The following is a 26,517-nucleotide window of genomic DNA, read 5'->3' on the forward strand; positions in this document are numbered from 1 at the left end:
TGCCTAGGTCCTGGGAAACTGTCCCAGGTTCAGGAGGAAATTCAATACATGCTGGAGCATAACCTGATTGAGCCCAGTCTGAGCAGCTGGAGTTCCCTAGTTGTGCTCATGCCCAAACCCGATGGCTCAACAAGGCTCTGCATTGATTACAGAAAGGTTAATGCTGTGACCAGAACTGATTCCTACCCGATTTATCACCTGGAAGACTGTATCAATAGAGTAGGAAACTCCACCTACATAACAAAAATAGACTTATTAAAAGGATACTGGCAGGTTCCCTTAACTCCCTGAGCTAAAGAGATCTTGGCTTTTGTCACCCCAGATGGCTTATTCCAGTGCTGGGTGATGCTATTCGGATTAAGAAATGCCCCAGCCACCTTCCAAAGGCGTAGGAACCATGTATTGGCTGGCCTACCCAACTGTGTAGTGTACCAGGATGATCTGTTAGTATCCAGTGACACCTGAGAGGACCACCCAGACCGGTTTAGAAGCCCTTTTCCAAAGGTTACAGTCGGCTGACCTAGTGGTAAATCTCGCAAAGAGCGCGTTCATTAAAGCTTAAGTAACCTATATAAGGCATGTTGTTGGTCAAGGGCGGGTGCTGCCAAGAGCAGCGAAGGTACAGGCGCTGATGGATTTTCCTGTCCCCACTAAACAGGAAATAATGCGATTTTTGGGGATGTGTGGATTCTACTGCAAGGTCATTCCAAAACTCAGCACTCTAGTTGCCCCACGGACAGACTTGTTACAGAAAAGAGCAAAGGTAATGTGGTCAGGGAGGTGCCAAACAGCTTTCGAAGGGCTGAAAGCCATCTTAATCAACAAACAGGTGCTGGCAGTTCCACACTTGAACAAACCATTTAAAGTGTCAAGCACTTTTAAGTACATATCCGAAATGGATATAGAGGCCAGAATTTTACTCCCCCCACAAAAGAGCGGGCTGGTGGGAGATGCATAAAATGGAGTGGGAGGCTGGAGGGGCCCTTCACGACCCGCTCCCGCCTCTGCTGCCAATTTACACAGGCAGCAGTGATGAAAAACAGCCCACCCGCCCCGGGCCAATCAAGGCCCTTAAGTGGCCAATTAACAGCCACTTAAGGGCCTCTGCCCGCCGCCACGGGGTATTTTACAGTGGCTGAGGGCTCAGAAAGGTCACCTGATAAAACTAGGCGGCCTTCTGGGGCTGGGCCCTCCTGATCGGGTCTGCTGTGCCCCAAAGAGGTCCACCCCCGAAGCCCTAATTGCCCCCAATGTCCAACCAACTCCCCCCTTGCCTCGCCAGGTCCCGATCGTTGCCCCTGGGCGAGGCCCCAAAAACTTACCTCTTTTCCGGTGCTGTCCATCATCTTCATCCTGAAGCTGGGTTGCAGTCCCAGCAGTGGTCACTGCTCCCAGTGGCGCTGCTGGGCCTAAGAGCTGCCGCCCGTTAATTGGCCGGCAACTCCATTAGGCAGGACTTCCTGCCTCAATGAAGTGGCCAAGACCAACTAAGGGCCTGGGGACCGTAAAATCCAGTCTTGATCCCCAGGCCCAGCAGAGGCGAGATCGCCACCGACTTTTCTGCTGCTGGACAGCTCCTGCCCCACCCACCGTAAAATCCAGCTCAGAGAGACTGTAGCTTATACCGACCACAATCCCTTGACATTTGTGGAGAAATTCAAAACCCAGAATGCAAAGCTATTTCGATGGAGCCTTATTTTGCTACCTTACCACCTAAAGATTACCAACATTGCAGGGAAAAACAATGTGATATCTGATGCTTTATCCAAAGATTAACTCAACACAGAATCATCCCAGATGAAAACTTAACCAGCGCATAACTATGGTCGTGTAAGATTGATAAGTGAGTGTTTCAGGATGAATATGTGTGTATAGTTTTTTTTTACTTACAACCTTATAATGAAATGCACCTGTCATCGCATTTCATTTCGCAAGGTGTGGAAACGTGCTTTATTTCGAATGACGATTTTTAATCCACCAGTTGGAAACCTGAATTGAATTTTTTTTTAAAACAGATAAAAGGTGACTCGATGCTGGCAGTGCATCACTGTACTTTCCACATTCTAAAGCATTGAGATGGAGACAGCATGTCTGCACAGACCCATCAAGGACAATGACCTGGGTAATCTGAATGAACCACCTATCCTGTTCCATTAGCAATCCGTCAAGGTATTCAACTGGTAGAGACAAATCACTCAAACCAAATCACTTTGAACAATGGGACTCTAACTGTGAGAAGGGATTCCTAGACATGGACTATTTAAGTTGCAACAGGGAATACACTAGTAGTAACGACCATGCATAAATCACTGGGTGACGGTCATGTGAAAGGCCCACCCTTTGTGTGCTTAAGCTGGTGTTTTCTCTGCAGTAAGGAGACAAAGCAGCTTGACACTGATGAGAGATGACCTGAATGGGGTCCCTTCTTCCTTCCACTGCCTCCAATCCACCTTGCAAGCTTCAAACCCTGTTTGCTGATCGTGACCATCCAGGGATGTCCCTGCTGCAGATGGAGAGTCCTTGAAGGAATTCTACTGCACTGCTGTCTCCAAGAGAACAGCCAAATCAGCTATCCATTTCTTCAAATTGAAAGCCTCAGGACCACCAAAGGAAAGTTGCACAAACACCAAATTCAGCCTGAAGCCAACTAAGTCACCAACCTCCACAGACTGTATAACCCTTTTATTTCTCTGGACTCTAATTTGACCAATCTATCCTTCCCCACTCTAACCTATTTATGTGTGTGATATTCAGAGTGTATTTTATTATTTTACTTAGATTGGTTTAACTACAATAAAGCTAACCTCTTTCTTTGTTAAACTCAAGAAAACCTGTCCAATTGGTTCTTTTTATGATCGCAGCACGTAAACAGTTAAACACTCACTGAATTGGCAAGTAGATCCTTTCAAAAAGAAATAAACCTGTTGTGGTCAACAGGAGAGGGAAAAGAGGGGAGCCCTTCGGTCCCTCCTCACCTGATTGTAACAGGTGAAAATAACAAGAATTGTAATTAAAATAAAAGTGAAAACAGATTAATCTGATGCGGCGTTTGTAACATGCTAGCATACCCCCGAGGGTTGTGGATGCTCCATCGTTGAATACATCTAAGGCTGGGATAAGCAGATTTTTAGTCTGTCAAGGAATCAAGGGATATGGCAAGTGGGCGGGAAAGTGGAGTTGAAGTCTAAGATCAGCCATGATGGTATTGAATGGCGGAACAGGCTCAATGGGCCATTTGGTCTACTCCTGCTCCTATTTCTTGTTTTCTTGTTTTTATTCACTATGGTTACACTTCCTACTTTATCAGGGCTGCTAATTCTAAACAATATTTGATATCTAGGATTATGAATAGGAGAGGCAAGAGAGTCATTGTTCCCAACCACTTGCTGCCCTCGCCCCATCAGATAAGGTCTGAAGCCTTTGATCTCATACTCCAGGCAAGGTGAGGAAGGGAAGAGAAAAAGTTACATCCATACAACAGGCAGTCAGTCATCAGCAGCATTAGTAGTGGTCTAAGGGCATGTTGTCTATCAGTCATGTATTAGAGCTGCATGTCCAAGGCAGGGATCCATCGATGGAGGCTGAGGGAATCCAGTGAGGAGGGGAAAAAGAGGGTGCCTTCATAACTGAGCACCGCCCTGAAAGGAAAAGGATGTAGATCAAAGGCAGGCGCCAATTTTACTCCAAGCATTGTCATTACCCTAATGAAAGTCGCACAGTACTGATCTATTTGGGTTTTGCACGAAGTTTATTTTACTCAAGAAATAACTTGTGAGTTAAACATGATTATTCATAGCTAATGTTTTCATTACCCTCTACAGGAAACACCCACAGAGCACTTATGAGTCAGATAAACTCTTCCTTGGAGGAACAGATTGGCAACCACCTCTCTGGCAAAACACTGCAAACTAAGAGTGAGACAGTTCTGAGTCACATCAAAGATGGAGTGGTGAGTTTGTTTCCTTTAACAATCTTGGTGATGTGCACCATGCAAGCACCCAGCTATTAACAGTTTCATGTAAGAACATTCCTAGTGCTACACTGAACTTTGTAAATATTAACTGAAGTTATCTATTCATTACCAGGCTCAATTTGCCCATTCAATTAATGACATTAACCCCAATATTTTCCTCTTTGCGTTAGTTCAGAAAAAATTATTAGCACATTTAAAGATTTGTTACAAGTAACTTGAAATAAAATGTCTGAGTGTCTGTTACATCTTGGTATGCAGTGCTGTAACCTTACATATGGAGATGAATGAAAATTTTAATTTTCCGATCTTTTCCCTTCTCTCATAACTCGACCTATCTTCTCATGTGAGGTTGGTGACTGTTAGCAGCTTGTTTCTCCATGGAACTCGCACATCCAAACCTGATCATTTCCTTACCTCATTTGTTCACACAAGCAGTCACTTGATATTGAGCCCCCGAAAGCCAAGATCAGATCATTTATATGTATTGGTCTTAACATTGGCCTGAGGGGTAATCATCACTTATTACATCTCCGCAGTCTGAAAAACATTCATTAACCACTACTGTTTGTTCCCTTCCCCTTTGCCAGTTTCCCATTCACGCTATTATACTCCTTTTTATTACCAAATGCTTTAATATTATCAACAAGCCTGCAATTTATCAAACAACTTTTGAAAATCCATATACAGAACATCCACTTCATTTCTTTTATCGATGTATTCTTATTCCCTTAAAAAAAAACACTTAATTTGTCAGACATAACTTGTCTTTTATAACTCTATGCTGGCTGTCCTTAATGAATCCATGTCTTTTTCAATGAGTATTAATTTTATCTGGTATTATGGCCTGCACAAGTTCACCCCACATCCACTCCACCACAAAGTCTGCCTGCATTCACCTGTTATTGACATTAAGCTGACTGCTCAGTAGTTTTCTGGTTCGTTCACTTCTCCTCTCTTGAATTGATCTACTTCTTATTGTGTTCTTTCTTTCCCACTTCCATTCTGTAAAAACTGAGGCCAAGCACTTTTTTAGTTGTTTATGTCATTCTTTTGTTCACCTTTTACATCTTTAATGGACTCTATCCTTTATTTAAGTATTCTTATATTTTAATGTGATTAGAGGTCCCTTGACTGTTTTCCCTTATGTTGCCTGCCTGTTTTTCTTCATCCCACTCAGCTTTCGAATAAATTTTTTTCTCCCCCTCTGGTTTGTATATACTAATTGATTTTCTCTAATGTTGTTAGCCCAGCATTGACATAACAATAATCATGGAGGACTGTAATCTTCACATAGACTGGGCATACCAAATTGGCAAAAGTAGTGTGAGGTCAAGTTCACAGAATTCATTTGAGACTATTTTCGACAGCAATAGTCAAGGATCCAACTTGAGAACAGCTAATTTTAGATCGAGTATGGTGTAATAAGACAGGATTAATTAGTAATCTTATCGTAAATGTTCCTCCAGGAAAGAGTGATCACAATATGCCAAAATGTCATTTGAGAGTGATGTGGTTAAGCCCGAAACTTGCATCTTAAATTTAAACAAAAGTCAATTATAGAGGTATGTGGGAGCATTGGCTGAGGTAAATTGAGAAATTAGATTAACAGATATGACAGTCAGGTGAGGAAGGGGACGAGGTGGTGGGGGTAATGGGCACCTTCCCTTGCAATCGCAGGAGGTGTAATACCTGCCCATTTACCTCCTCTCTCCTCACTATCCCAGGCCCCAAACACTCCTTTCAGGTGAAGCAGCGATTTACTTGTACTTCTTTCAATGTAGTATACTGTATTCGCTGCTCACAGTGTGGTCTCCTCGCCATTGGGGAGACCAAGCGCAGACTGGGTGACCGCTTTGCGGAACATCTCCGCTCAGTCCGCAAGCAGGACCCTGAGCTTCCGGTTGCTTGCCATTTCAACACTCCCCCCTGCTCTCATTCTCACATCTCTGTCCTGGGATTGCTGCAGTGTTCCAGTGAACATCAACGCAAGCTCGAGGAACAGCATCTCATCTACCGATTAGGCACACTACAGCCTGCCGGACTGAACATTGAGTTCAATAATTTCAGAGCATGACAGCCCCCCACTTTACTTTCATTTTTAGTCATTTTTAGTTATTTTTTCTTCCTTTTTTTTGCATTCCTTTTTACATTTTTTACAATCTTTTTTTGCATTTATTTCATTTCATCTTAGTTTGTTCAGTTTGCTTACCCACTGTTTTTTTCAGGTTGTTCTTCTTCAGGTTTGCACTTGCTGATGTTCAATATTCAGTATATTCACACCTAATCTGTACTAATGCTTTGTCTTTCAACACACCATTAACATATTGTTTGCCTTTGCTCCGTGCCCTTTTGGTCAGCTATGTGGCCTGGTCCAATCTGCACCTTCTCCTTTGTTATCTCTTGCCCAACCCCCACCTCACTTGTTTATAATCTGTGACTTTTCTAATATTTGTCAGTTCCGAAGAAGGGTCACTGACCCGAAACGTTAACTCTGCTTCTCTTTCCACAGATGCTGCCAGACCTGCTGAGTGAATCCGGCATTTCTTGTTTTTGTTTCAGATTTCCAGCATCCGCAGTATTTTGTTTTTATTTAAGGCATAGAGGGATATGGAATTAATGCAGGAAGGTGGGATTAGTATAGATAGGCAATATGGTCGGCATGGACGTTGTGGGCCAAAGGGCCTGTTTCTGCGCTGTGCGACTCTATGACAGTAGATAAGCAATGGCAAACATTTAAAGCAATCATTCACAACAAATTTACATTTCCTGGAGGAATACAGCTCCACTGGTAAAGTGGTACAGCTATGGCTCGCAAGCAAATTTAATGAGAGGAATGTTGTTAGCCTGAGGATTGTGAGGGTTTTAAAAATCAGCAAAGGATGACCAAGAAAGTGATGGAGAGAATTTAAAAATATATTGTAAGAACTTCTACAAGTATTTGAAAAGGAAGAGATTAGCAAAAGTAAATGTGGATCCCTGAGAGGCAGAGACAGGAAAAATTCTAATGCAAGATAAGGAAATGGCAGAGATGTTAAACAGATATTTTGTGTCAATCTTCACAGTAGAACTCACTGCCTTTGAGGGTGGTTGAAGCGGAGACGATGAACGATTTCAAAAAGAAATTGGATAGGCATTTGGGGAAGATAAACTTGCAGGATTATGGGAATAGAGTGGGGAAATGGGACTAAAATAAAAACAGAAAGTACTAGAAAAACTCAGCAGGTCTGGCAGCATCTTTGAAGAGAGAAACAGAATTAATGTTTCAAGTCTGACCTTTCATCAGAACTGGCAAAGGTTAGAAATGTAATAAATTTTAAGCAAGTAAAGCGAGGGTGGGGAGAAAGAAAACAAAAGGGAAGGTGTGTGATAGGACAGAGGGCCGGAGAGATTAACTGACAAGGAGGTCACGGGTTAAAGGCAAAGAGAGAGTGCTAATGGTGTGATGAAAGACAAAGCATTAGGACAGAGAGAGTGTTAATGACAGAATAATGAACAGCCCTAGCCAAAAGGATAAACATGAAAAACCCAGTTTAAGGCAGCACATGGTAAAAAAATGATAAAACAAAATAAACTAATAATGAAAAAGGGCCAGTCATGCTCTGAAATTTTTGAACTCAATGTTCAGTCTGAAAGGCTGTAGAGTGCCGAATCGGAAAATGAGGTGCTGTTCCTCAAGCTTGCGTTTGATGGTCACTGGAGCACTGCAGCAGGCCAAAGACAGAAATGTGGCATGAGAGCAGGGGGCTGTGTTGAAAAGGCAAGCAACCGGAAGCTCGGGGTCATGCTTTCGGACTGAGCGGAGGTGTGTGATGAAACATAGGTATAATAGGCTTAATTAGGAAGAATTTAGATATAATTAATACATTATATCTTTTAGAATTCTTCTTCTTCTTCTTTGGCCTCCTTATCTCGAGAGACAATGGCTAAGCACCTGGAGGTGGACAGTGGTGTGTGGAGCAGCGCCTGGAGTGGCTTTAAAGGCCAATTCTAGAGTGACAGGCTCTTCCACAGGTGCTGCAGAAAAATTTGCTTGTCGGGGCTGTTACACAGTTGGCTCTCCCCTTGCGCTTCTGTCTTTTTTCCTGCCAACTGCTAAGTCTCTTCGACTCGCCACACTTTAGCCCCGCCTTTATGGCTGCCCCGCAGCTCTGACGAACGCTGGCAACTGACTCCCACGACTTGTGATCAATGTCACAGGACTTCATGTCGCGTTTGCAGACATCTTTAAAGCGGAGACATGGACGGCCGGTGGGTCTGATACCAGTGGCGAGTTCGCTGTACAATGTGTCTTTGGGGACCCTGCCATCTTCCATGCAGCTCACATGGCCAAGCCATCTCAAGCGCCGCTGACTCAGTAGTGTGTATAAGCTGGGGATGTTGGCTGTCTCGAGGACTTCTGTGTTGGAGATACGGTCCTGCCACCTGATGCCAAGTATTCTCCGGAGGCAGCGAAGATGGAATGAATTGAGACGTTGCTCTTGGCTGACATACGTTGTCCAGGCCTCGCTGCCATAGAGCAAGGTACTGAGGACACAGGCTTGATACACTCAGACTTTTGTGTTCCGTGCCAGTGTGCCATTTTCCCACACTCTCTTGGCCAGTCTGGACATAGCAGTGGAAGCCTTTTCCATGCGCTTGTTGATTTCCGCATCTAGGGACAGGTTACTGGTGATAGTTGAGCCTAGGTAGGTGAACTCTTGAACCATTTCCAGAGCGTGGTCGCCAATATTGATGGATGGAGCGTTTCTGACGTCTTGTCCCATGATGTTCGTTTTCTTGAGGCTGATGGTTCGGCCAAATTCGTTGCAGGCAGCCGCAAACCTTTCGATGAGACTCTGCAGACACTCTTCAGTGTGAGATGTTAAAGCAGCATCATCAGCAAAGAGGAGTTCCCTGATGAGGACTTCCCGTACTTTGGACTTCGCTCTTAGACGGGCAAGGTTGAACAACCTGCCCCCTGATTTTGTGTGGAGGAAAATTCCTTCTTCTGAAGACTTGAACGCATGTGAGAGCAGCAGGGAGAAGAAAATCCCAAAAAAGTGTGGGTGCGAGAACACAGCCCTGTTTCACGCCACTCAGGATAGGAAAGCGGTCTGATGAGGTGCCGCTATGTTGAATTGTGACTTTCATATTGTCATGGAATGAGGTGATGATACTTAGTAGCTTTGGTGGGCATCCAATCTTTTCTAGTAGTCTGAAGAGACCACGTCTGCTGACGAGGTCAAAGGCTTTGGTGAGATCAATGAAAGCAATGTAGAGGGGCATCTGTTGTTCGCGGCATTTCTCCTGTATCTGATCAAGGGAGAACAGCATGTCAATGGTTGATCTCTCTGCTCGAAAGCCACACTGTAGAATTAAAGATTGAATAAATGGTCAGTTTTCAAGACTCACTGAAATTCCCTTTTAAGGGCAGAGTTAAAAATCCATAAACATCCCTGTTGCAATAGAATGTGAACCAGAAACACCTTTTAAGTTAAAAAATCCGTTCCAAGGTCTCTGTTACAATGGAATTAGAAGATGAAACACACCAAGACATGCGAGACGAGGTCCATACTGATAACTGTAAACTTAATTAGTTGATAGTGTTAGTGATATAGACAAACTGATTTAAGAGGATGGTACAAGGCACAGTGGCGCAGTGGTTAGCACCGCAGCCTCACAGCTCCAGGGACCCGGGTTCAATTCTGGTTACTGTCTGTGTGGAGTTTGCAAGTTCTCCCTGTGTCCACGTGGGTTTTCTCCGGGTGCTCCGGTTTCCTCCCACCGCCAAAGACTTGCAGGTGATAGGTAAATTGGCTGTTATAAATTGCCCCTAGTGTACGTAGGTGGTAGGGCATATGGGATTACTGTGGGGTTAGTATCGATGAGTGGTTGTTGGTCGGCACAGACTCAGTGGGCCGAAGGGCCTGTTTCAGTGCTGTATCTCTAAATAAATAAAATAAAAGGACAATTACAGATGATAAATCACAAAATCGAATGGTACTTACAAGAACAGATGCCAAGTAAACCCAATTACAAACATTTTGACCAGATAAAAGCTCACAACTTCAGGAGAAGGGAATTCTCAGCAAATAAATTAAGTGGGAATGGTAGTATATGGATTACAAAAGCAGGAAAAACCCACACAGAAAGGTAACACCTACATTCAAGAGATGAGATGATAGATTAGAAACAGCATCAACATGAGAGTTTTGAATCAAAAAAACAGAAGTATTGAATTCCTCATCAATGCTTCTCAATCTATGGTAAGAACGGCTGACTGCATGACAAGAGAATTCTGCTCTTAACCGAGAATGTTTTGTCTTGTTAAGCAGGAGGCTTACTCGGGGAATTTTAAGGTAACAGTTTACTTTGAATTTTGATGGATATTCTAAGATATTTTGCTGCAACATTATCAAGGTTGAAGTTTTTGATCATATTTTAGAAATAAGATATGTTTTACGTCTTTTAGTAATTTTTGATATTGTAGTATACTTAGCTACTTAGAGTGTATTGCATGTTCAATTCTTTAATATATAAAAGTTAATAAATCGTCTCATGTAGCGTTCTGGATACAACTACAAGAACCCCCTCTCTGTGTTTCCTTAAGTGGGGAGATACTTATTGAAGAGAGTTTCCCAGACCCTTATAATATCTGGAACATTTATGACTTAGCTATAATTATTTTTTAAATAGGCTATCCGAAAGATAGTAATATTCTCTGTTAGTTTTCTTTCTTTGAGGGAAGACTAGTTCAGTTCTTTGGTCCCAAACAAGTGTCTGTAGGAGTAAAAACAAGAAATGCTGGAATCACTCAGCAGGTCTGGCAGCATCTGTGGAAAGAGAAGCAGAGTTAACGTTTCGGGTCAGTGACCCTTCTTCAGAACTGACAAATATAAGAAAAGTCACAGATTATAAGCAAGTGAGGTGGGGGTGGGGCAAGAGATAACAAAGGAGAAGGTGTAGATTGGACCAGGCCACATAGCTGACCAAAAGGTCACGGAGCAAAGGCAAACAATATGTTATTGGTGTGTTGAAAGACAAAGCATTAGTACAGATTAGGTGTAAATACACTGTATATTGAATAGCAGCAAGTGCAAACCTGAAAAACACAGTGGGTAAGCAAACTGAACTAACTAAGATGAAATTAAATAAATGCTGTATCGGTGCCGTTTCCTGCTCCCGCCCCGAACTAGAAAACTTTATCAACTTTGCTTCCAATTTCCACCCTTCTCTCACCTTTACATGGTCCATCTCTGACACTTCCCTTCCCTTCCTCGACTTCTCTGTCTCCATCTCTGGGGATAGGTTGTCTACCAATATCCATTATAAGCCCACCGACTCCCACAGCTACTTCGACTACACTTCTTCACACCCTACCTCCTGTAAGGACTCCATTCCATTCTCCCAGTTTCTCCGTCTCCGACGCATCTGCTCTGATGATGCTACCTTCCATGACGGTGCTTCTGATATGACCTCCTTTTTCCTCAACCGAGGATTTCCCCCCACTGTGGTTGACAGGGCCCTCAACCGTGTCCGACCCATTCCCCGCACCTCTACCCTCACCCCTTCCCCTCCCTCCCAGAACCGTGACAGGGTTCCCCTTGTCCTCACTTTTCATCCCACCAGCCTCCATATCCAAAGGATCATCCTCCGCCATTTTCGCCACCTCCAGCGTGATGCCACTACCAGTCGCATCTTCCCCTCCCTTCCCCTGTCAGCATGCCAAAGAGATCGTTCCCTCCGCGACACCCTGGTCCACTCCTCCATTACCCCCACCACCTCGTCCCCGTCCCAGGGCACCTTCCCCTGCAATCGCAGGAGGTGTAATACCTGCCCATTTACCTCCTCTCTCCTCACTATCCCAGGCCCCAAACACTCCTTTCAGGTGAAGCAGCGATTTACTTGTACTTCTTTCAATGTAGTATACTGTATTCGCTGCTCACAGTGTGGTCTCCTCTACATTGGGGAGACCAAGCGCAGACTGGGTGACCGCTTTGCAGAACATCTCCGCTCAGTCCGCAAGCAGGACCCTGAGCTTCCGGTTGCTTGCCATTTCAACACTCCCCCCTGCTCTCATGCTCACATCTCTGTCCTGGGATTGCTGCAGTGTTCCAGTGAACATCAACGCAAGCTCGAGGAACAGCATCTCATCTACCGATTAGGCACACTACAGCCTGCCGGACTGAACATTGAGTTCAATAATTTCAGAGCATAACAGCCCCCCCATTTTACTTTCATTTTTAGTTATTTTTTCTTCCTTTTTTCTACATTCTTTTTTAAATTTTTTACAATCTTTTTTTGCATTTATTTAATTTCATCTTAGTTTGTTCAGTTTGCTTACCCACTGTTTTTTTCAGGTTTGCACTTGCTGCTGTTCAATATTCAGTGTATTTACACCTAATCTGTACTAATGCTTTGTCTTTCAACACACTATTAACATATTGTTTGCCTTTGCTCCGTGACCTTTTGGTCAGCTATGTGGCCTGGTCCAATCTACACCTTCTCCTTTGTTATCTCTTACCCCACCCCCACCTCACTTGCTTATAATCTGTGACTTTTCTTATATTTGTCAGTTCCGAAGAAGGGTCACTGACCCGAAACGTTAACTCTGCTTCTCTTTCCACAGATGCTGCCAGACCTGCTGAGTGATTCCAGCATTTCTTGTTTTTATTTCAGATTTCCAGCATCCGCAGTATTTTGCTTTTATTTAAGTGTCTGTAGGAATCTGTCTAGTTTGAACTTAATTAAGGAAGACTCATAGGGATGTACGCTTGATTTGGTTTAGTCCCTATATGAAGTTAAAGTCATAAATCACTTCAGGTGTTCCACAAAGAGGTCACCCAATCTGCGTTTGGTCTCCCTAATGTTGAGCTGACCGCATTGTGAGCAGCGAATACAGTATACTAACTTGAAAGAAGTACAAGTAAATCACTGCTTCACCTGAAAGGATGATGAGGAGAGAGGATGTAAAAGGGCAGATACTACATCTCGTGTGATTGCATGGGATGGTGCTATGGGAAGGGGCGAGGTGCTGGGGGTTATGAATTCATGGGAGCTGTTTTCAAACTAGACACAAAGAGATCATATTATAGCTGCTGGGACGAGAACAGTAGCTTCATTTGCAAACGCTAATAGGTTTAATTTTTGATAACTATTTCTTTCACCTGAAAGGGTTTGTTTTTCCTTTTTAGGTGACTCTATTACAAAAGTGGCCAGATATGAAATCCAAATTGCACCTTTTGTTCAACCACACTTTTCCACCAGACTTGAGAAAGTTCACCTGGAGTCTTTATCTGTCCAACACAAAAGGTAACAGTGGAGGGAAGGTAGTCCTATTTAAAAGAATGATTTGCAGTAGCTTATTAATTATAGAAGTTCAGTGAGATTATCAGCTGAAGACTTCAGGGCATTCATATGACAATGGTAAATATTTATGGTGTTGGTATGTTTTAACAAAGTATCTATGATACATATCACAGTTCTTACAACAGAAGAAAGCAAGGAAAGAGAATATGCCTATCAAGCACACTCCTTCTATGGGCTACTTAAACTCTCCTACTGAGGTAGGAGTGACTCCACTTAACATCAAGGCAGCATTCGACCAAGTGTGTACCAAGGAGCCCTAGTAAAACTGAAGGTAATTGGGATCAGGGAATAAAGAACAAAGAAAATTACAGCACAGGAACAGGCCCTTCAGCCCTCCAAGCCTGCACCAATCCAGTGGCTGGAGTCAAACTTAGCACAAAGGAAGATGGTTGTGGTTGTTGGAGATCAATCATCCCATTCTCAGGGCATCAATGCAGGAGTTGCTCTTGGCAACTTTCTAAGGCCAACTACCTATTTCATCAATGACCTTCCTCCATCATAGGGTCAGAAGTGGGGATGTTCACTTATGATTTCACAATGTTCAGCTCCATTTGCAATTCCTCAGATAATGAAGCAGTCCTTGCCCATATGCAGCAAGATCTGAACAACATTCAGATTTGAACTGATAAGTGGCAGTAACATTTGCAGCATGTAAGTGCCAGGCAATAACCAGTTACAGGAGAAAGCCTAAGCAGCTCCCCTTGACTTTCAGTGACATTACTATTGTTAGAGAAAAATCCAAGTCTGTTTGTGTAGAAGACACTGAGACTAGGATGCTTTGGTGGAGATTGCTTACCACAGAACTTACTTCGACTCTCCAAACAACACCGCTAGGCAGTGCTGGCTGGCTCTTCTTTATATATACACACTTGAATACACTTAACTAATTAACACCCAACACCTGTTCACCCTATTATCTTGAACTACCAGGTATTTATTGTCAAATAACAAAACTTCAGACCTGAACAACCATCACTGAATTCCTTTCTATCAATAGCCAGGTCATTATCATTGACCAGAAACTCAGATGGCTCAGCCACATAAATGCTGTGTCTACCAGAACAGGTCAGAGGCTGGATATTCTGCAGTGAGTGGCTCACCTCCCAACTCCCCAAAGCCTTTCCATTTTTACAAAGCACATTAGAACATTACAGCGCAGTACAGGCCCTTCGGCCCTCGATGTTGCGCCGACCTGTGAAACCATCTGACCTACGCTATTCCATTTTCATCCATATGTCTATCCAATGACCACTTAAATGCCCTTAAAGTTGGCGAGTCTACTACTGCTGCAGGCAGGGCGTTCCACGCCCCTACTACTCTCTGAGTAAAGAAACTACCTCTGACATCTGTCCTATATCTATCACCCCTCAACTTAAAGCTATGTCCCCTCGTGTTTGCCATCACCATCCGAGGAAAAAGACTCTCACTATCCACCCTATCTAACCCTCTGATTATCTTATATGTCTCTATTAAGTCACCTCTCCTCCTCCTTCTCTCCAACGAAAACAACCTCAAGTCCCTCAGCCTTTCCTCGTAAGACCTTCCCTCCATACCAGGCAACATCCTAGTAAATCTCCTCTGCACCCTTTCCATAGCTTCCACATCCTTCCTATAATGCGGTGACCAGAACTGCATGCAATACTCCAGGTGCGGTCTCACCAGAGTTTTGTACAGCTGCAGCATGACCTCGTGGCTCCAAAACTTGATCCCCCTACTAATAAAAGCTAACACACCATATGCCTTCTTAACAGCCCTATTAACCTGGGTAGCAACCTTCAGGGATTTATGCACCTGGACACCAAGATCTCTCTGTTCATCCACACTACCAAGAATCTTCCCATTAGCCCAGTACTCTGCATTCCTGTTACTCCTTCCAAAGTGAATCACCTCGCACTTATCCGCATTAAACTCCATTTGCCATCTCTCAGCCCAGATCTGCAGCCTATCTATGTCCCTCTGTACCCTACAACATCCTTCGGCACTATCCACAACTCCACCGACCTTAGTGTCATCCGCAAATTTACTAACCCACCCTTCTACACCCTCTTCCAGGTCATTTATAAAAATGACAAACAGCAGTGGCCCCAAAACAGATCCTTGCGGTACACCACTAGTAACTAAACTCCAGGATGAACATTTGCCATCAACCACCACCCTCTGTCTTCTTTCAGCTAGCCAATTTCTGATCCAAAGCTCGAAATCACCCTCAACCCCATACTTCCGTATTTTCTGCAATAGCCTACCGTGGGGAACCTTATCAAACGCCTTACTGAAATCCATATACACCACATCCACTGCTTTACCCTCATCCACCTGTTTGGTCACCTTCTCGAAAAACTCAATAAGGTTTGTGAGGCACGACCTACCCGTCACAAAACTGTGCTGACTATCGCTAATGAACTTATTCTTTTCAAGATGATTATAAATCCTGTCTCTTATAACCTTTTCCAACATTTTACCCACAACCGAAGTAAGGCTCACAGGTCTATAATTACCAGGGCTGTCTCTACTCCCCTTCTTGAACAAGGGGACAACATTTGCTATCCTCCAGTCTTCCGGCACTATTCCTGTCGACAATGACGACATAAAGATCCAGGACAAAGGCTCTGCAATCTCCTCCCTAGCTTCCCAGAGAATCCTAGGGTAAATCCCATCTGGCCCAGGGGACTTATCTATTTTCACACTTTCCAAAATTGATACCTCCTCCTTGTGAACCTCAATCCCATCTAGCCTAGTAGCCAGAATCTCAGTATTCTCCTCGACAACATTTTCTTTCTCTACTGTAAATACTGACGCAAAATATTCATTTAACACTTCCCCTATCTCCTCTGATTCCACACACAACTTCCCACTACTATCCTTGATTGGCCCTAATCTAACACTAGTCATTCTTTTATTCCTGATATACCTATAGAAAGCCTTAGGGTTTTCCCTGATCCTATCCGCCAATGACTTCTTGTGTCCTCTCCTTGCTCTTCTTAGCTCTCCCTTTAGATCCTTCCTGGCTAGCTTGTAACTCTCAAGCGCCCTAACTGAGCCTTCACGTCTCATCCTAACATAAGCCTTCTTCTTCCTCTTGACAAGCGCTTCAACTTCTTTAGTAAACCACGGCTCCCTCTCTTGACAACTTCCTCCCTGCCTCACAGGTACATACTTATCAAGGACACGCAGTAGCTGCTCCTTGAATAAGCTCCACATTTTGATTGTTCCCATCCCCTGCAGTTTCCTTCCCCATCCTACGCATCCTAAATCTTGCCTAATCGCATCATAATTTCCTTTCCCCCAGCTATAATTCTTGCCCTGCGGTATATACCTGTCCCTGCCCATCGCTAAGGTAAACCTAACTGAATTATGATCACTATCACCAAAGTGCTCACCTACATCTAAATCTAACACCTGGCTGGGTTCATTACCCAGTACCAAATCAAATGTGGCATCGCCCCTGGTTGGCCTGTCTACATACTGTGTCAGAAAACCCTCCTGCACACACTGGACAAAAACTGACCCATCTAAAGTACTCGAACTATAGTATTTCCAGTCGATATTTGAAAAGTTAAAGTCCCCCATAACAACTACCCTGTTACTCTCGCCCCTGTCGAGAATCATCTTCGCTATCCTTTCCTCTACATCTCATGTCAAGAGTGTGATGAAATACTTTCCACTTGCCTGGATGGCTGCAACTGCAATAACAATCAAGAAGCTCAACACCATCTGGGATAAAACAGGCTGCTTGATTGGTACCTACTCCACCAGTTTAAGCAGCCACTGGGCATCATGGCTGCTGTGTATATGATCTACAGGATGCATTGCAGCAATTCAGTAAGGCTTCTTCAACAGCACCTCCCAAACCTGTGATATCTGCCACCTACAAGGACCTTTACTATAGGAATTGCAGCAGTTCAAGAAGACAATCCATCAGAGCAATGAGGGATGGGCAATAAATGCTGGCAATGCCAGCAACTCCCATATCCTGAGTTTGAACGATACTGAAGTGTTTCCCTCTGGATACCCCTGCCAAAGGTAAATTGAGTGAAATTCCAGAATAAATTTAATCTTATATCCTAAAGTGTCAACCAGTTGTTTTCTTTGGTGAAATATTTCCATTTCCTAGTATTTCTGGAAAAATCATGTCTCATAAAGTATTTTGTAATATCTTACATTCTTCACTACCATTTCCATCTGGATATTTACCCCATCTGTTTTTTTGAAGCTGTTATCAGATACATTAACTGGAACTTTACACATAGGTGTCAGGACAATTGGAGAAAGCTGTTAGAAAAGCATATGGAATCCTTAGCTTTATTAAAAGAGGAATAGAGTACAGAAGCAAGTTATGCTAAACCTTTATAAATCAGTGGTTCGGACTCAGCTGGAGTATTGTGTTCAAATTCTGGGCACCATGCTTTAAGGAGGATGTCAGGGCATTGTAGATGGTGCAGATGAGATTTACTAGAATTGTCCCAAAGATGAGAAACTGCAGTTTTGTGGAGAGACTGGAGAAGCTCAGGTTATTCTCTTCAGATCAGGGGTTAAGAGGAGGTTTTATAGACCTGTTCAACATCATGAATCATTTGATAGAGTAAATAAGGAGAAATTGTTTCTAGTGGTAGAAAGGTTGGTAGCCAGAGGACACCGATTTAAGGTAATTGGGAAATGCACCAGAAGCAACATGAGGAATTTTCTTTTTACACAGTGAGTTGTGATATGGTATGAATTGCCTGAAAAGGTAGTGGAAGCAGATTCAATAGCAATATTCAAAAGAGAACTGGATAGATATGTGAAGGGATGAAATTTACAGGACTATGGGGAAAGAGCAGGGGAGTGGGATTAATTGGATAGCTCTGAAAGAGGTCACCTGTCCTGTACCCTCCTATGATTCTAAAATGTATAATATTGTGTGAAATATTTCTTGGTTGAAGCATGTTAATTTTCTACTTACATCTTTGACTTCTGTGCTCAAAGACCAAACTAACTAAACTGTTTGCATTCTTTTAAGTACTATAGAAAACAATTACATACAAACAAATTCATATATCAAGTGAATGAGTTCTTCAAGAAATGAAATATATCTCTAACCTATTAACAAAAGACAACCACACCATATCTATAGTTACAGACATTAAACCCTAAATGATGTGCAGCAGCCAGCATCCAAGTCAATTGAAAGACATTACTTGACATAACCAGCTCTTAAAACAACAAACACTAATCACCCCCTATCCCACTCCTTCCCCTCCTCCCCAATATGGCAGCCACACTGAACACCACCACTGTGGTTGTCCATATTCCATTTATTATTATACTCTGCCTCTCAGACTCCAGTATTCGGATAAGGTGCCACACAAAAGATTAATAGGCAAGATAAGCGATCATGGAGTTGGGGGTAATAGCATGGATAGAGGATTGGTTAACGCACAGGAAGCAAAGAGTGGGCATAAACAGACCACTTTCAAGTTGGCAGGCAGTGCATAGGGGAGTGCCGCATGGATCAGTGCTGGGGCCTCAGCTATTTACAATCTATATTAATGCCTTAGATGAAGAGGCAGAGAATAATGTATCTAAGTTTGCTGATGATACAAAGGTAGGTGGAAAGGTAAGCTGTGGGGAGGACTCGGGCTGCAAAGAGATATAGACACATTAAGTGAGTATAATGTAGGGAAATGTGAAGTTATTCACTTTGGTCATAAGAATAGGAAAGCAGAATTTTTTTTAAAAGGTGTGAAACTTTTAAGTGTTGATGTTCGAAGAGATTTGGGTGTGCTTGTACAGGAACGCAGAAAGTTAACATGCAGGTATAGCAAGCAATTAGGAACCCAAATGACATGTTGGCCTTTATTGCAAGGGGATTGGAGTACAGGAATGAAGAAGTCTTGCTCCAATTGTACAAGGTTTTGGTGAGACCTTCCCCGCACAACCCCCACCCCCCCCCCCCCCCCCCCCTCACACATCTGGAGAACTGTGGTTGGTCTCCACATTTACGAAAGGATATACTTGCATTTGCGGCGCTACAGCAAAAGTTGGCTAGACTGGTCCCTGGGATGAGCGGGTTGTCCTATGATGAGAGGCTGAGTAAACTCTCTGGAGTTTAGAAGAATGAGAGGCGATCTCATTGAAACATTAAAGATTTTGAAGGGGCTGGATAGGGTAGACACTGAGAGATGGTTTCCGCTGGTCGAGGAATCTAAAACGTGAGGGCACAATCTCAAGATGAGGTCGGTCATTTAGGACTGAGATGAGGAGAAATTACTTCATTCAAAGGGTTGTGAATCTTTGGAATTCTTTATCCCAGAGGGTATGGAGATGCTCCATCATTGAATGCATTTAAGGCTGGGAGAGACAGATTTTTGGCCTCCCAGGGAATCAAGGAATATGGCAAGCGGGCGGGAAAGTGGAGTTGAAGCCTTAGATCAGCCATGATCATATTGAATGGCGGAACAGGTTCAATGGGCTATATGGTCTACTCCTGCTCCTATTTCTTGTATTCTTGTGTATTTGAGAAAGCAGTCAAAGAATTATGTCCTATACTATATCACCTCTGTGTAAAGTTAAAGGAGAATTGCTTTATTAAAGTATTGTTAGTTTCTAAGGAAAATGTACCTGTAAATCAATTGTAAAACAATTAAAAAGTGTACTTACACCTACATTATCCAGTCTTGCCATTTATGAAAACGGAGTCATGTTTCCTTTTGATAACGGTTGAGAAGAGAGCAACAGATTGTTGAGGGGGAAAAGAGAATATTGAGAGAAGGTAGAGATAATTTCGAGAAGAGAAATGTACTGTGCAGGTGGGAGAGGAGAGATGTAGGTGCAGGAGAGAGAGGGAGAGGGAGAGGATTTATGAGGGGAGAGAGAGAGGGAGAGGATTTATGAGGGGAGAGAGAGATGTGCGATTTATGAGGGGAGAGAGAGATGTGCGATTTATGAGGGGACAGAGGGAGAGAGATGTGCGATTTATGTGGGGGGAGAGAGAGAGAGATGTGCGATTTATGAGGAGAGAGAGAGAGAGATGTGTGATTTATGAGGAGAGAGAGAGAGATGTGCGATTTATGAGGAGAGAGAGAGAGATGTGCGATTTATGAGGGGAGAGAGAGATGTGCGATTTATGAGGGGAGAGAGAGAGAGATGTGCGATTTAAGAGGGGAGAGAGAGAGAGAGAGAGAGATGTGCGATTTATGAGGGGAGAGAGAGAGAGAGAGAGATGTGCGATTTATGAGGGGAGAGAGAGAGGGGGATGTGCGATTTATGAGGGGAGAGAGAGAGAGATGTGCGATTTATGAGGGGAGAGAGAGAGATGTGCGATTTATGAGGGGAGAGAGAGAATGAGAGACATTTGTGCGATTTATGAGGGGAGAGAGAGAGAGAGAGATAGACATTTGTGCGATTTATGAGGGGAGAGAGAGAGAGAGAGAGAGATAGACATTTGTGCAATTTATGAGGGGAGAGAGAGAGAGATGTGCGATTTATGAGGGGAGGGAGAGAGAGATGTGCGATTTATGAGGGGAGAGAGAGAGAGAGATGTGCGATTTATGAGGGGAGAGAGAGAGAGATGTGCGATTTATGAGGGGGGAGAGAGAGAGAGAGAGATGTGCGATTTATGAGGGGAGAGAGAGAGAGACATTTGTGCGATTTATGAGGGGAGAGAGAGAGAGAGAGACATTTGTGCGATTTATGAGGGGAGAGACAGAGAGACATTTGTGCGATTTATGAGGGGAGAGAGAGAGAGAGAGACATTTGTGCGATTTATGAGGGGGGAGAGAGAGAGAGAGACATTTGTGCGATTTATGAGGGGAGAGAGAGAGATAGACATTTGTGCGATTTATGAGGGGAGAGAGAGAGAGACATTTGTGCGATTTATGAGGGGAGAGAGAGAGAGAGAGATAGACATTTGTGCGATTTATGAGGGGAGAGAGAGAGAGACATTTGTGCGATTTATGAGGGGAGAGAGAGAGAGAGAGATAGACATTTGTGCGATTTATGAGGGGAGAGAGAGAGATAGACATTTGTGCAATTTATGAGGGGAGAGAGAGATAGACATTTGTGCGATTTATGAGGGGGGAGAGAGAGAGATAGAGAGATAGACATTTGTGCGATTTATAAGGGGAGAGAGAGAGAGAGAGAGATAGACATTTGTGCGATTTATGAGGGGAGAGAGAGAGAGATAGATAGACATTTGTGCGATTTATGAGGGGAGAGAGAGAGAGAGAGATAGACATTTGTGCAATTTATGAGGGGAGAGAGAGATAGACATTTGTGCGATTTATGAGGGGGGAGAGAGAGAGATAGAGAGATAGACATTTGTGCGATTTATAAGGGGAGAGAGAGAGAGAGAGATAGACATTTGTGCGATTTATGAGGGGAGACAGAGATAGACATTTGTGCGATTTATGAGGGGAGAGAGAGAGGTAGACATTTGTGCGATTTATGAGGGGAGAGAGAAGGAGACGGAAGGGAAAAATAGGCCAAAACTGAGGAAAAAGACTGAGGAGAGACAGATAACTGAGGGGGAGAGGGAGACTGTTGGGGGAAAGGAAAAGTGAGAGCGAGACTTGAAGGAGAGAGAGAGAGAAAGAAAGAGATTTAAGGGCTAGGTAAAAGTAATATACAGTATTCCAGCATTTTCAGTTTATATTCCAGATTTCCAGCATCTTCAGTATTTTACCTTTGTAAGAGAGAGTTTTGTTAGGACAGAGAAACTATGAAGAGAAAAAGATATGTTGGGAATAACAGAATGATAAACATAGGGAAGAGAGAAAAAAAACTCGAGGGCAGAAGCAGATAAACTGTTGAGAAGAAAGATGGAGAAACTGATTGAACAAGAGATAGAAAAGTTTGGGCAAGAAAATAAAATTGCTGAAGATGAACAGAGAGAAACTACTGAAGGAAAGAGACACTGCTGAGGGAGGAGAGAGCGGGGAGAAATACTATTGAGTGAGTAACAATTGAAAGAAAGTAAAGCTTGCATTTATATAACACTTTTCATGACTACTGGACATCTCAAAGCACTTTACAGCCAACTAAGTACTTTAGTCTGTAGTAATATAGGAAATGCAGGAGCCAGTTTGCACACAGCAAGCTCCCACAAACAGCAATGTGATAATGACTAGGTAATCTGTTTTTTGTGATGTTGATTGAGGGATAAACATTGGCCAGGGTACCAGAGATAACTCCCCTGGTTTTCTTTGAAATAATGCCCCAGGCTATCTTACATCCACACAAGAGGGCAGATGGGGCCTTGGGATAACATCTCATCGAAAGACAACACCTCCAACTGTGCCCCATTCTCTCAGGACTACATTGGAGTATTGCCCTTTATTTTTGCACTTAAGTCCTAGAGTAGAATTTGAACCCAGAATCTTTTATAATTTAAGGGCATGAGTGCTACCAAGTGAGCCGAAGCTGGCACAGGGATCAACTTGACGGGAGAGACATTTGATCCAACGTAAAGCACACCAACCAGGTTTCGTTAATCAACAACAAACATTAACTTTGTTTCTGATACATTGATGACTATATTGGTGCCTGCTCCTGCCGTGAACTGGAAAATTAACTGTCTATTATAAAATAATGAAGTAAATGTAGATATGAACTGAGATAATAAAACTCCTTATTTTCCCTACCCCTCATGCACATGCACATAGATGCAAAAAAAGCCAGTTAACCGGGGCAAAAGGGATTTTGGTTTACAGCTGTTTCATAGGAATAAAAGGAATAATAAAAAAACTTAGTCTGTCATGATGTGGAAGGAATATAGGAGCAGGAGTAGGCCATTCAGCCCATCAAGCCTGCTCTGCCATTCAATACAATCATGGCTGATCATCCACTTCAGTGTCTTTTTACCACACTATCCTCATATCCCCTTATGTCATTTGTATTTAGATATCTGTCAATCTCTACTTTAAACATACTCAATGACGGAGCTTCCACAGCCTTTGGGGTACAGAATTCCAAAGATTCACCACCCTCTGAGTAAAGAAATTTCTCCTCATCTCTGTCCTAAGTGGCTTCCCCCTTATTTTGAACTTGTGTCCCCTGGTTTTAGACTCTTCAACCAGAGGAAACATTTTACCTGCATCTACCCTGTCTATCTCTTTCATCTACCCTGTCTATCCCTTTAAGTATTTTGGAGATTTCAATGAGATCACCTCTCATTCTTCGAAACTCTCGAGAATACAGGCCTGGTTTCCCCAATCTCTCTCCATAGGACAGTCCCGCCATCCTGGGAACAAGTCTGGTGAAGCTTCATTGCACTCTCCATATGGCAATATCCTTCCTAAGGTAAGGGGACCAAAACTGCGCACAGTACTCCAGGTGCAGTCTAACCAAGGTTCTATACAATTGAAGCAAGACTTCACTACTCCTGTACTCAAATCCTCTGATGATAAAGGCTAACATACCATTAACCTTCTTAATTGCTTGCTGTGCCTGCATGTTAGCTTTCAGTGATTTATTGATGAGGACACCCGAGTCCCTTTGTATATCTACACTTTCTAATCTCTTACCATTTAAGAAATACTCTGCACATCTGTTCCTCCTACCAAAGTGGATAACCTCACATTTTTCTACATTTATATTCTATCTGCCACGTTCTTGCCCACTCACTAAGTCTGTCCAAATCTCCTTGAAGCCGCTTTGCATCTTCCTCACAACACACATTCCCACCTAGTTTTGTGTCAACCACAAACTTGGAAATACTACATTTGGTCCCCACATCCAAATCATTGATATATTGTGAACAGCTAGGGCCCAAGCACTGATCCCTGCGGTACCCTACTAGTCACAGCATGCCAACATGAGAATGACCCATTTATTCCTACTCTCTGTTTTCTGCATGCTAACCAATCCTTAATCCATGCCACTATATTACCTCCTATCTTTCTTTTGGGCCTCCTTATCTCGAGAGACAATGGATACGCGCCTGGAGGTGGTCAGTGGTTTGTGAAGCAGCGCCTGGAGTGGCCTCCTATCCTATGTGCTTTAATTGTGCTAACCAACCTCCTGTGGGGGACTTTATCAAAGGCCTTTTAAAAATCCAAGCATACCACATCCACCGATGCCCCTTTATCAATTCTGTTAGTAACATCCTCAAAAAAACTCCAACAGGTTCGTCAAACATGATTTTCCATTCATAAATCCATGTTGACTATGCCCAATCAGATCATTATTATCCAAGTATCCATTTATCACATCCTTTAGAATAGATTCTAGCATTTTCCCAATGACTGATGTAAGGCTAACAGGTCTGTAATTCCCTGGTTTTCTCTCTCCCTTCCTTCTTAAATAGTGGGGTGACATTTGTGACCTTCCAAACTGCAGAATTTTGGAAGATGATCACCAATGCATCCACTATCTCCATAGCTGCCTCTTTCAACACTCTAGGATATGGAAATCAAGTCATGGGGACTTATCAACCTTCAACCCCATTAATTTCTCCAATACAACCTTCTTACTAAGACTGATTTCCTTCAATTCCTCATTCTCCCTAATCCCTTGGATCTCTAATTCTGGGAGATTTCTTGTATCTTCCTCAGTGAAGACAGACACAAAGTAATCATTTAGCTTCTCCGTCAGTTCTCTATTCCCCATTACAAATTCTCCTGACTCTGCCTGTAATGGACCCATATTTGTCTTAGCCAAACATTTCCTTTTTACGTACCTATAGAAGCTTTTACAGTCTGTTTTTATATTTTTTGCGAGCTTCGGATCATTCAGGCGGCTGAGGGGGTGATAGAGAGCAGTTATAGGGAAGTAGTGACACCTATGTTAAAGGGAATAGGCGCACAGTGCAGGGATCCCCTCAATAAGTATACCGTTTTGGATACGGTTGGGCGGGGGGACCTACCAGGTGAAAGCCACAGCGGCCAGGTCTCTGGCACTGAGCCTGGCTCTGGCTCAGAAGGGAAGGGGGGAGAATAGGAGAGCAATAGTGATAGGAGATTCAATTGTTAGAGGAACAGACAGGAGATTCTGTGGTCGCGAATGAGACTCCTGGATGGTATGTTGCCTCCCGGGTGCCAGGGTCAGGGATGTCTCTGATCGAGTCCACAGGATTCTTAACGGGGAGGGGGAGCAGCCAGAAGTCGTGGTACACATCGGTACCAATGACATAGCTCGGAAAAGGGATGAGGACCTGAAAAGCGAATATAGGGAGTTAGGTTGGAAGCTAAAAGGCAGGACAAGCAGGATAGTAATCTCAGGATTGATACCGGGTGCCACGTGCTAGTGAGGCTAGAAACAGAGAGCGAGTGCAGCTGAACACGTGGCTACAGAGCTGGTGTAGGAGGGAGGGCTTCAGATATGTGGATCATTGGGATACCTTCTGGGGAAGGTGGGACCTGTACAAGAAGGACGGGTTGCATCTGAACTGGAGGGGCACCAATATCCTGGGCGGGAGGTTTGCTAGCGCTCTTCGGGAGGGTTTAAACTAGTTTGGCAGGGGGATGGGAACCGGAGCTACGGATCAGTGGATGGGGTAGCTGTTGAACAGGCAGATACAGAGTGCAGAGAGTCTGTGAGGAAGGTTAGACAGTTGACAGGGCAAAGTTGCAGCCAGTATGATGGGTTGAAGTGTGTCTATTTTAACGCAAGAAGTGTCAGGAATAAGGGTGATGAACTTAGAGCATGAATCAGTACTTGGAGCTACGATGTTGTGGCCATTACGGAGACTTGGATATCACGGGCAGGAATGGATGTTGGATGTTCCGGGGTTTAGATGTTTCAAAAGGAATAGGGAGGGAGGTAAAAGAGGTGGGGGAGTGGCATTGCTAGTCAGGGATAGTATCACAGCTGCAGAAAGGGAGGTCGTCGAGGAGGGTTTGTCCACTGAGTCATTATGGGTGGGTCAGAAACAGGAAAGGAACAGTCACCTTTATTGGGAGTTTTCTATGGACCCCCCAATAGCAACAGAGACACAGAGGAACAGATTGGGAGGCAGATTTTGGGAAGGTGCAGAAGTAACAGGGTGGTTGTCATGGGTGACTTCAACTTTCCTAATATTGATTGGACCCTCCTCAGTGCAAATAGTTTGGATGGAGCAGTTTTTGTCAGGTGTGTCCAGGAAGGTTTCTGGACTCAATATGTAGATAGGCCGACTAGAGGGGAGGCTATGTTGGATTTGGTGCTTGGCAACGAACCAGGTCAGGTGGCAGATCTCTCGGTGGGAGAGCATTTCGGTGATAGTGATCACAACTCCCTGACCT

The 26,517-nt window shown here is 43.6% G+C and overlaps 1 protein-coding gene across 9 annotated transcripts in view; it reads left to right on the forward strand.

Annotated features, from left to right (window-relative positions):
- Nucleotides 1-26,517, forward strand: part of LOC137346878 (uncharacterized) — a 398,647-nt gene that overhangs the window by 51,960 nt on the left and 320,170 nt on the right. For 8 of the 9 annotated variants that reach the window (XM_068010837.1, XM_068010836.1, XM_068010841.1 and 5 more), the window contains 2 exons: nucleotides 3,822-3,949; nucleotides 13,147-13,264. In XM_068010837.1, coding sequence (XP_067866938.1) covers nucleotides 3,822-3,949; nucleotides 13,147-13,264 — 246 coding nt within the window. Of the gene's footprint in view, nucleotides 1-2,015; nucleotides 2,170-3,821; nucleotides 3,950-13,146; nucleotides 13,265-26,517 lie in introns of all 9 variants that reach the window. The other variant, XM_068010843.1, reaches the window with a different exon arrangement.

Source organism: Heterodontus francisci, chromosome 30, assembly GCF_036365525.1.
Source record: "Heterodontus francisci isolate sHetFra1 chromosome 30, sHetFra1.hap1, whole genome shotgun sequence".
Classification (NCBI taxonomy): Eukaryota; Metazoa; Chordata; class Chondrichthyes; order Heterodontiformes; family Heterodontidae; genus Heterodontus; species Heterodontus francisci.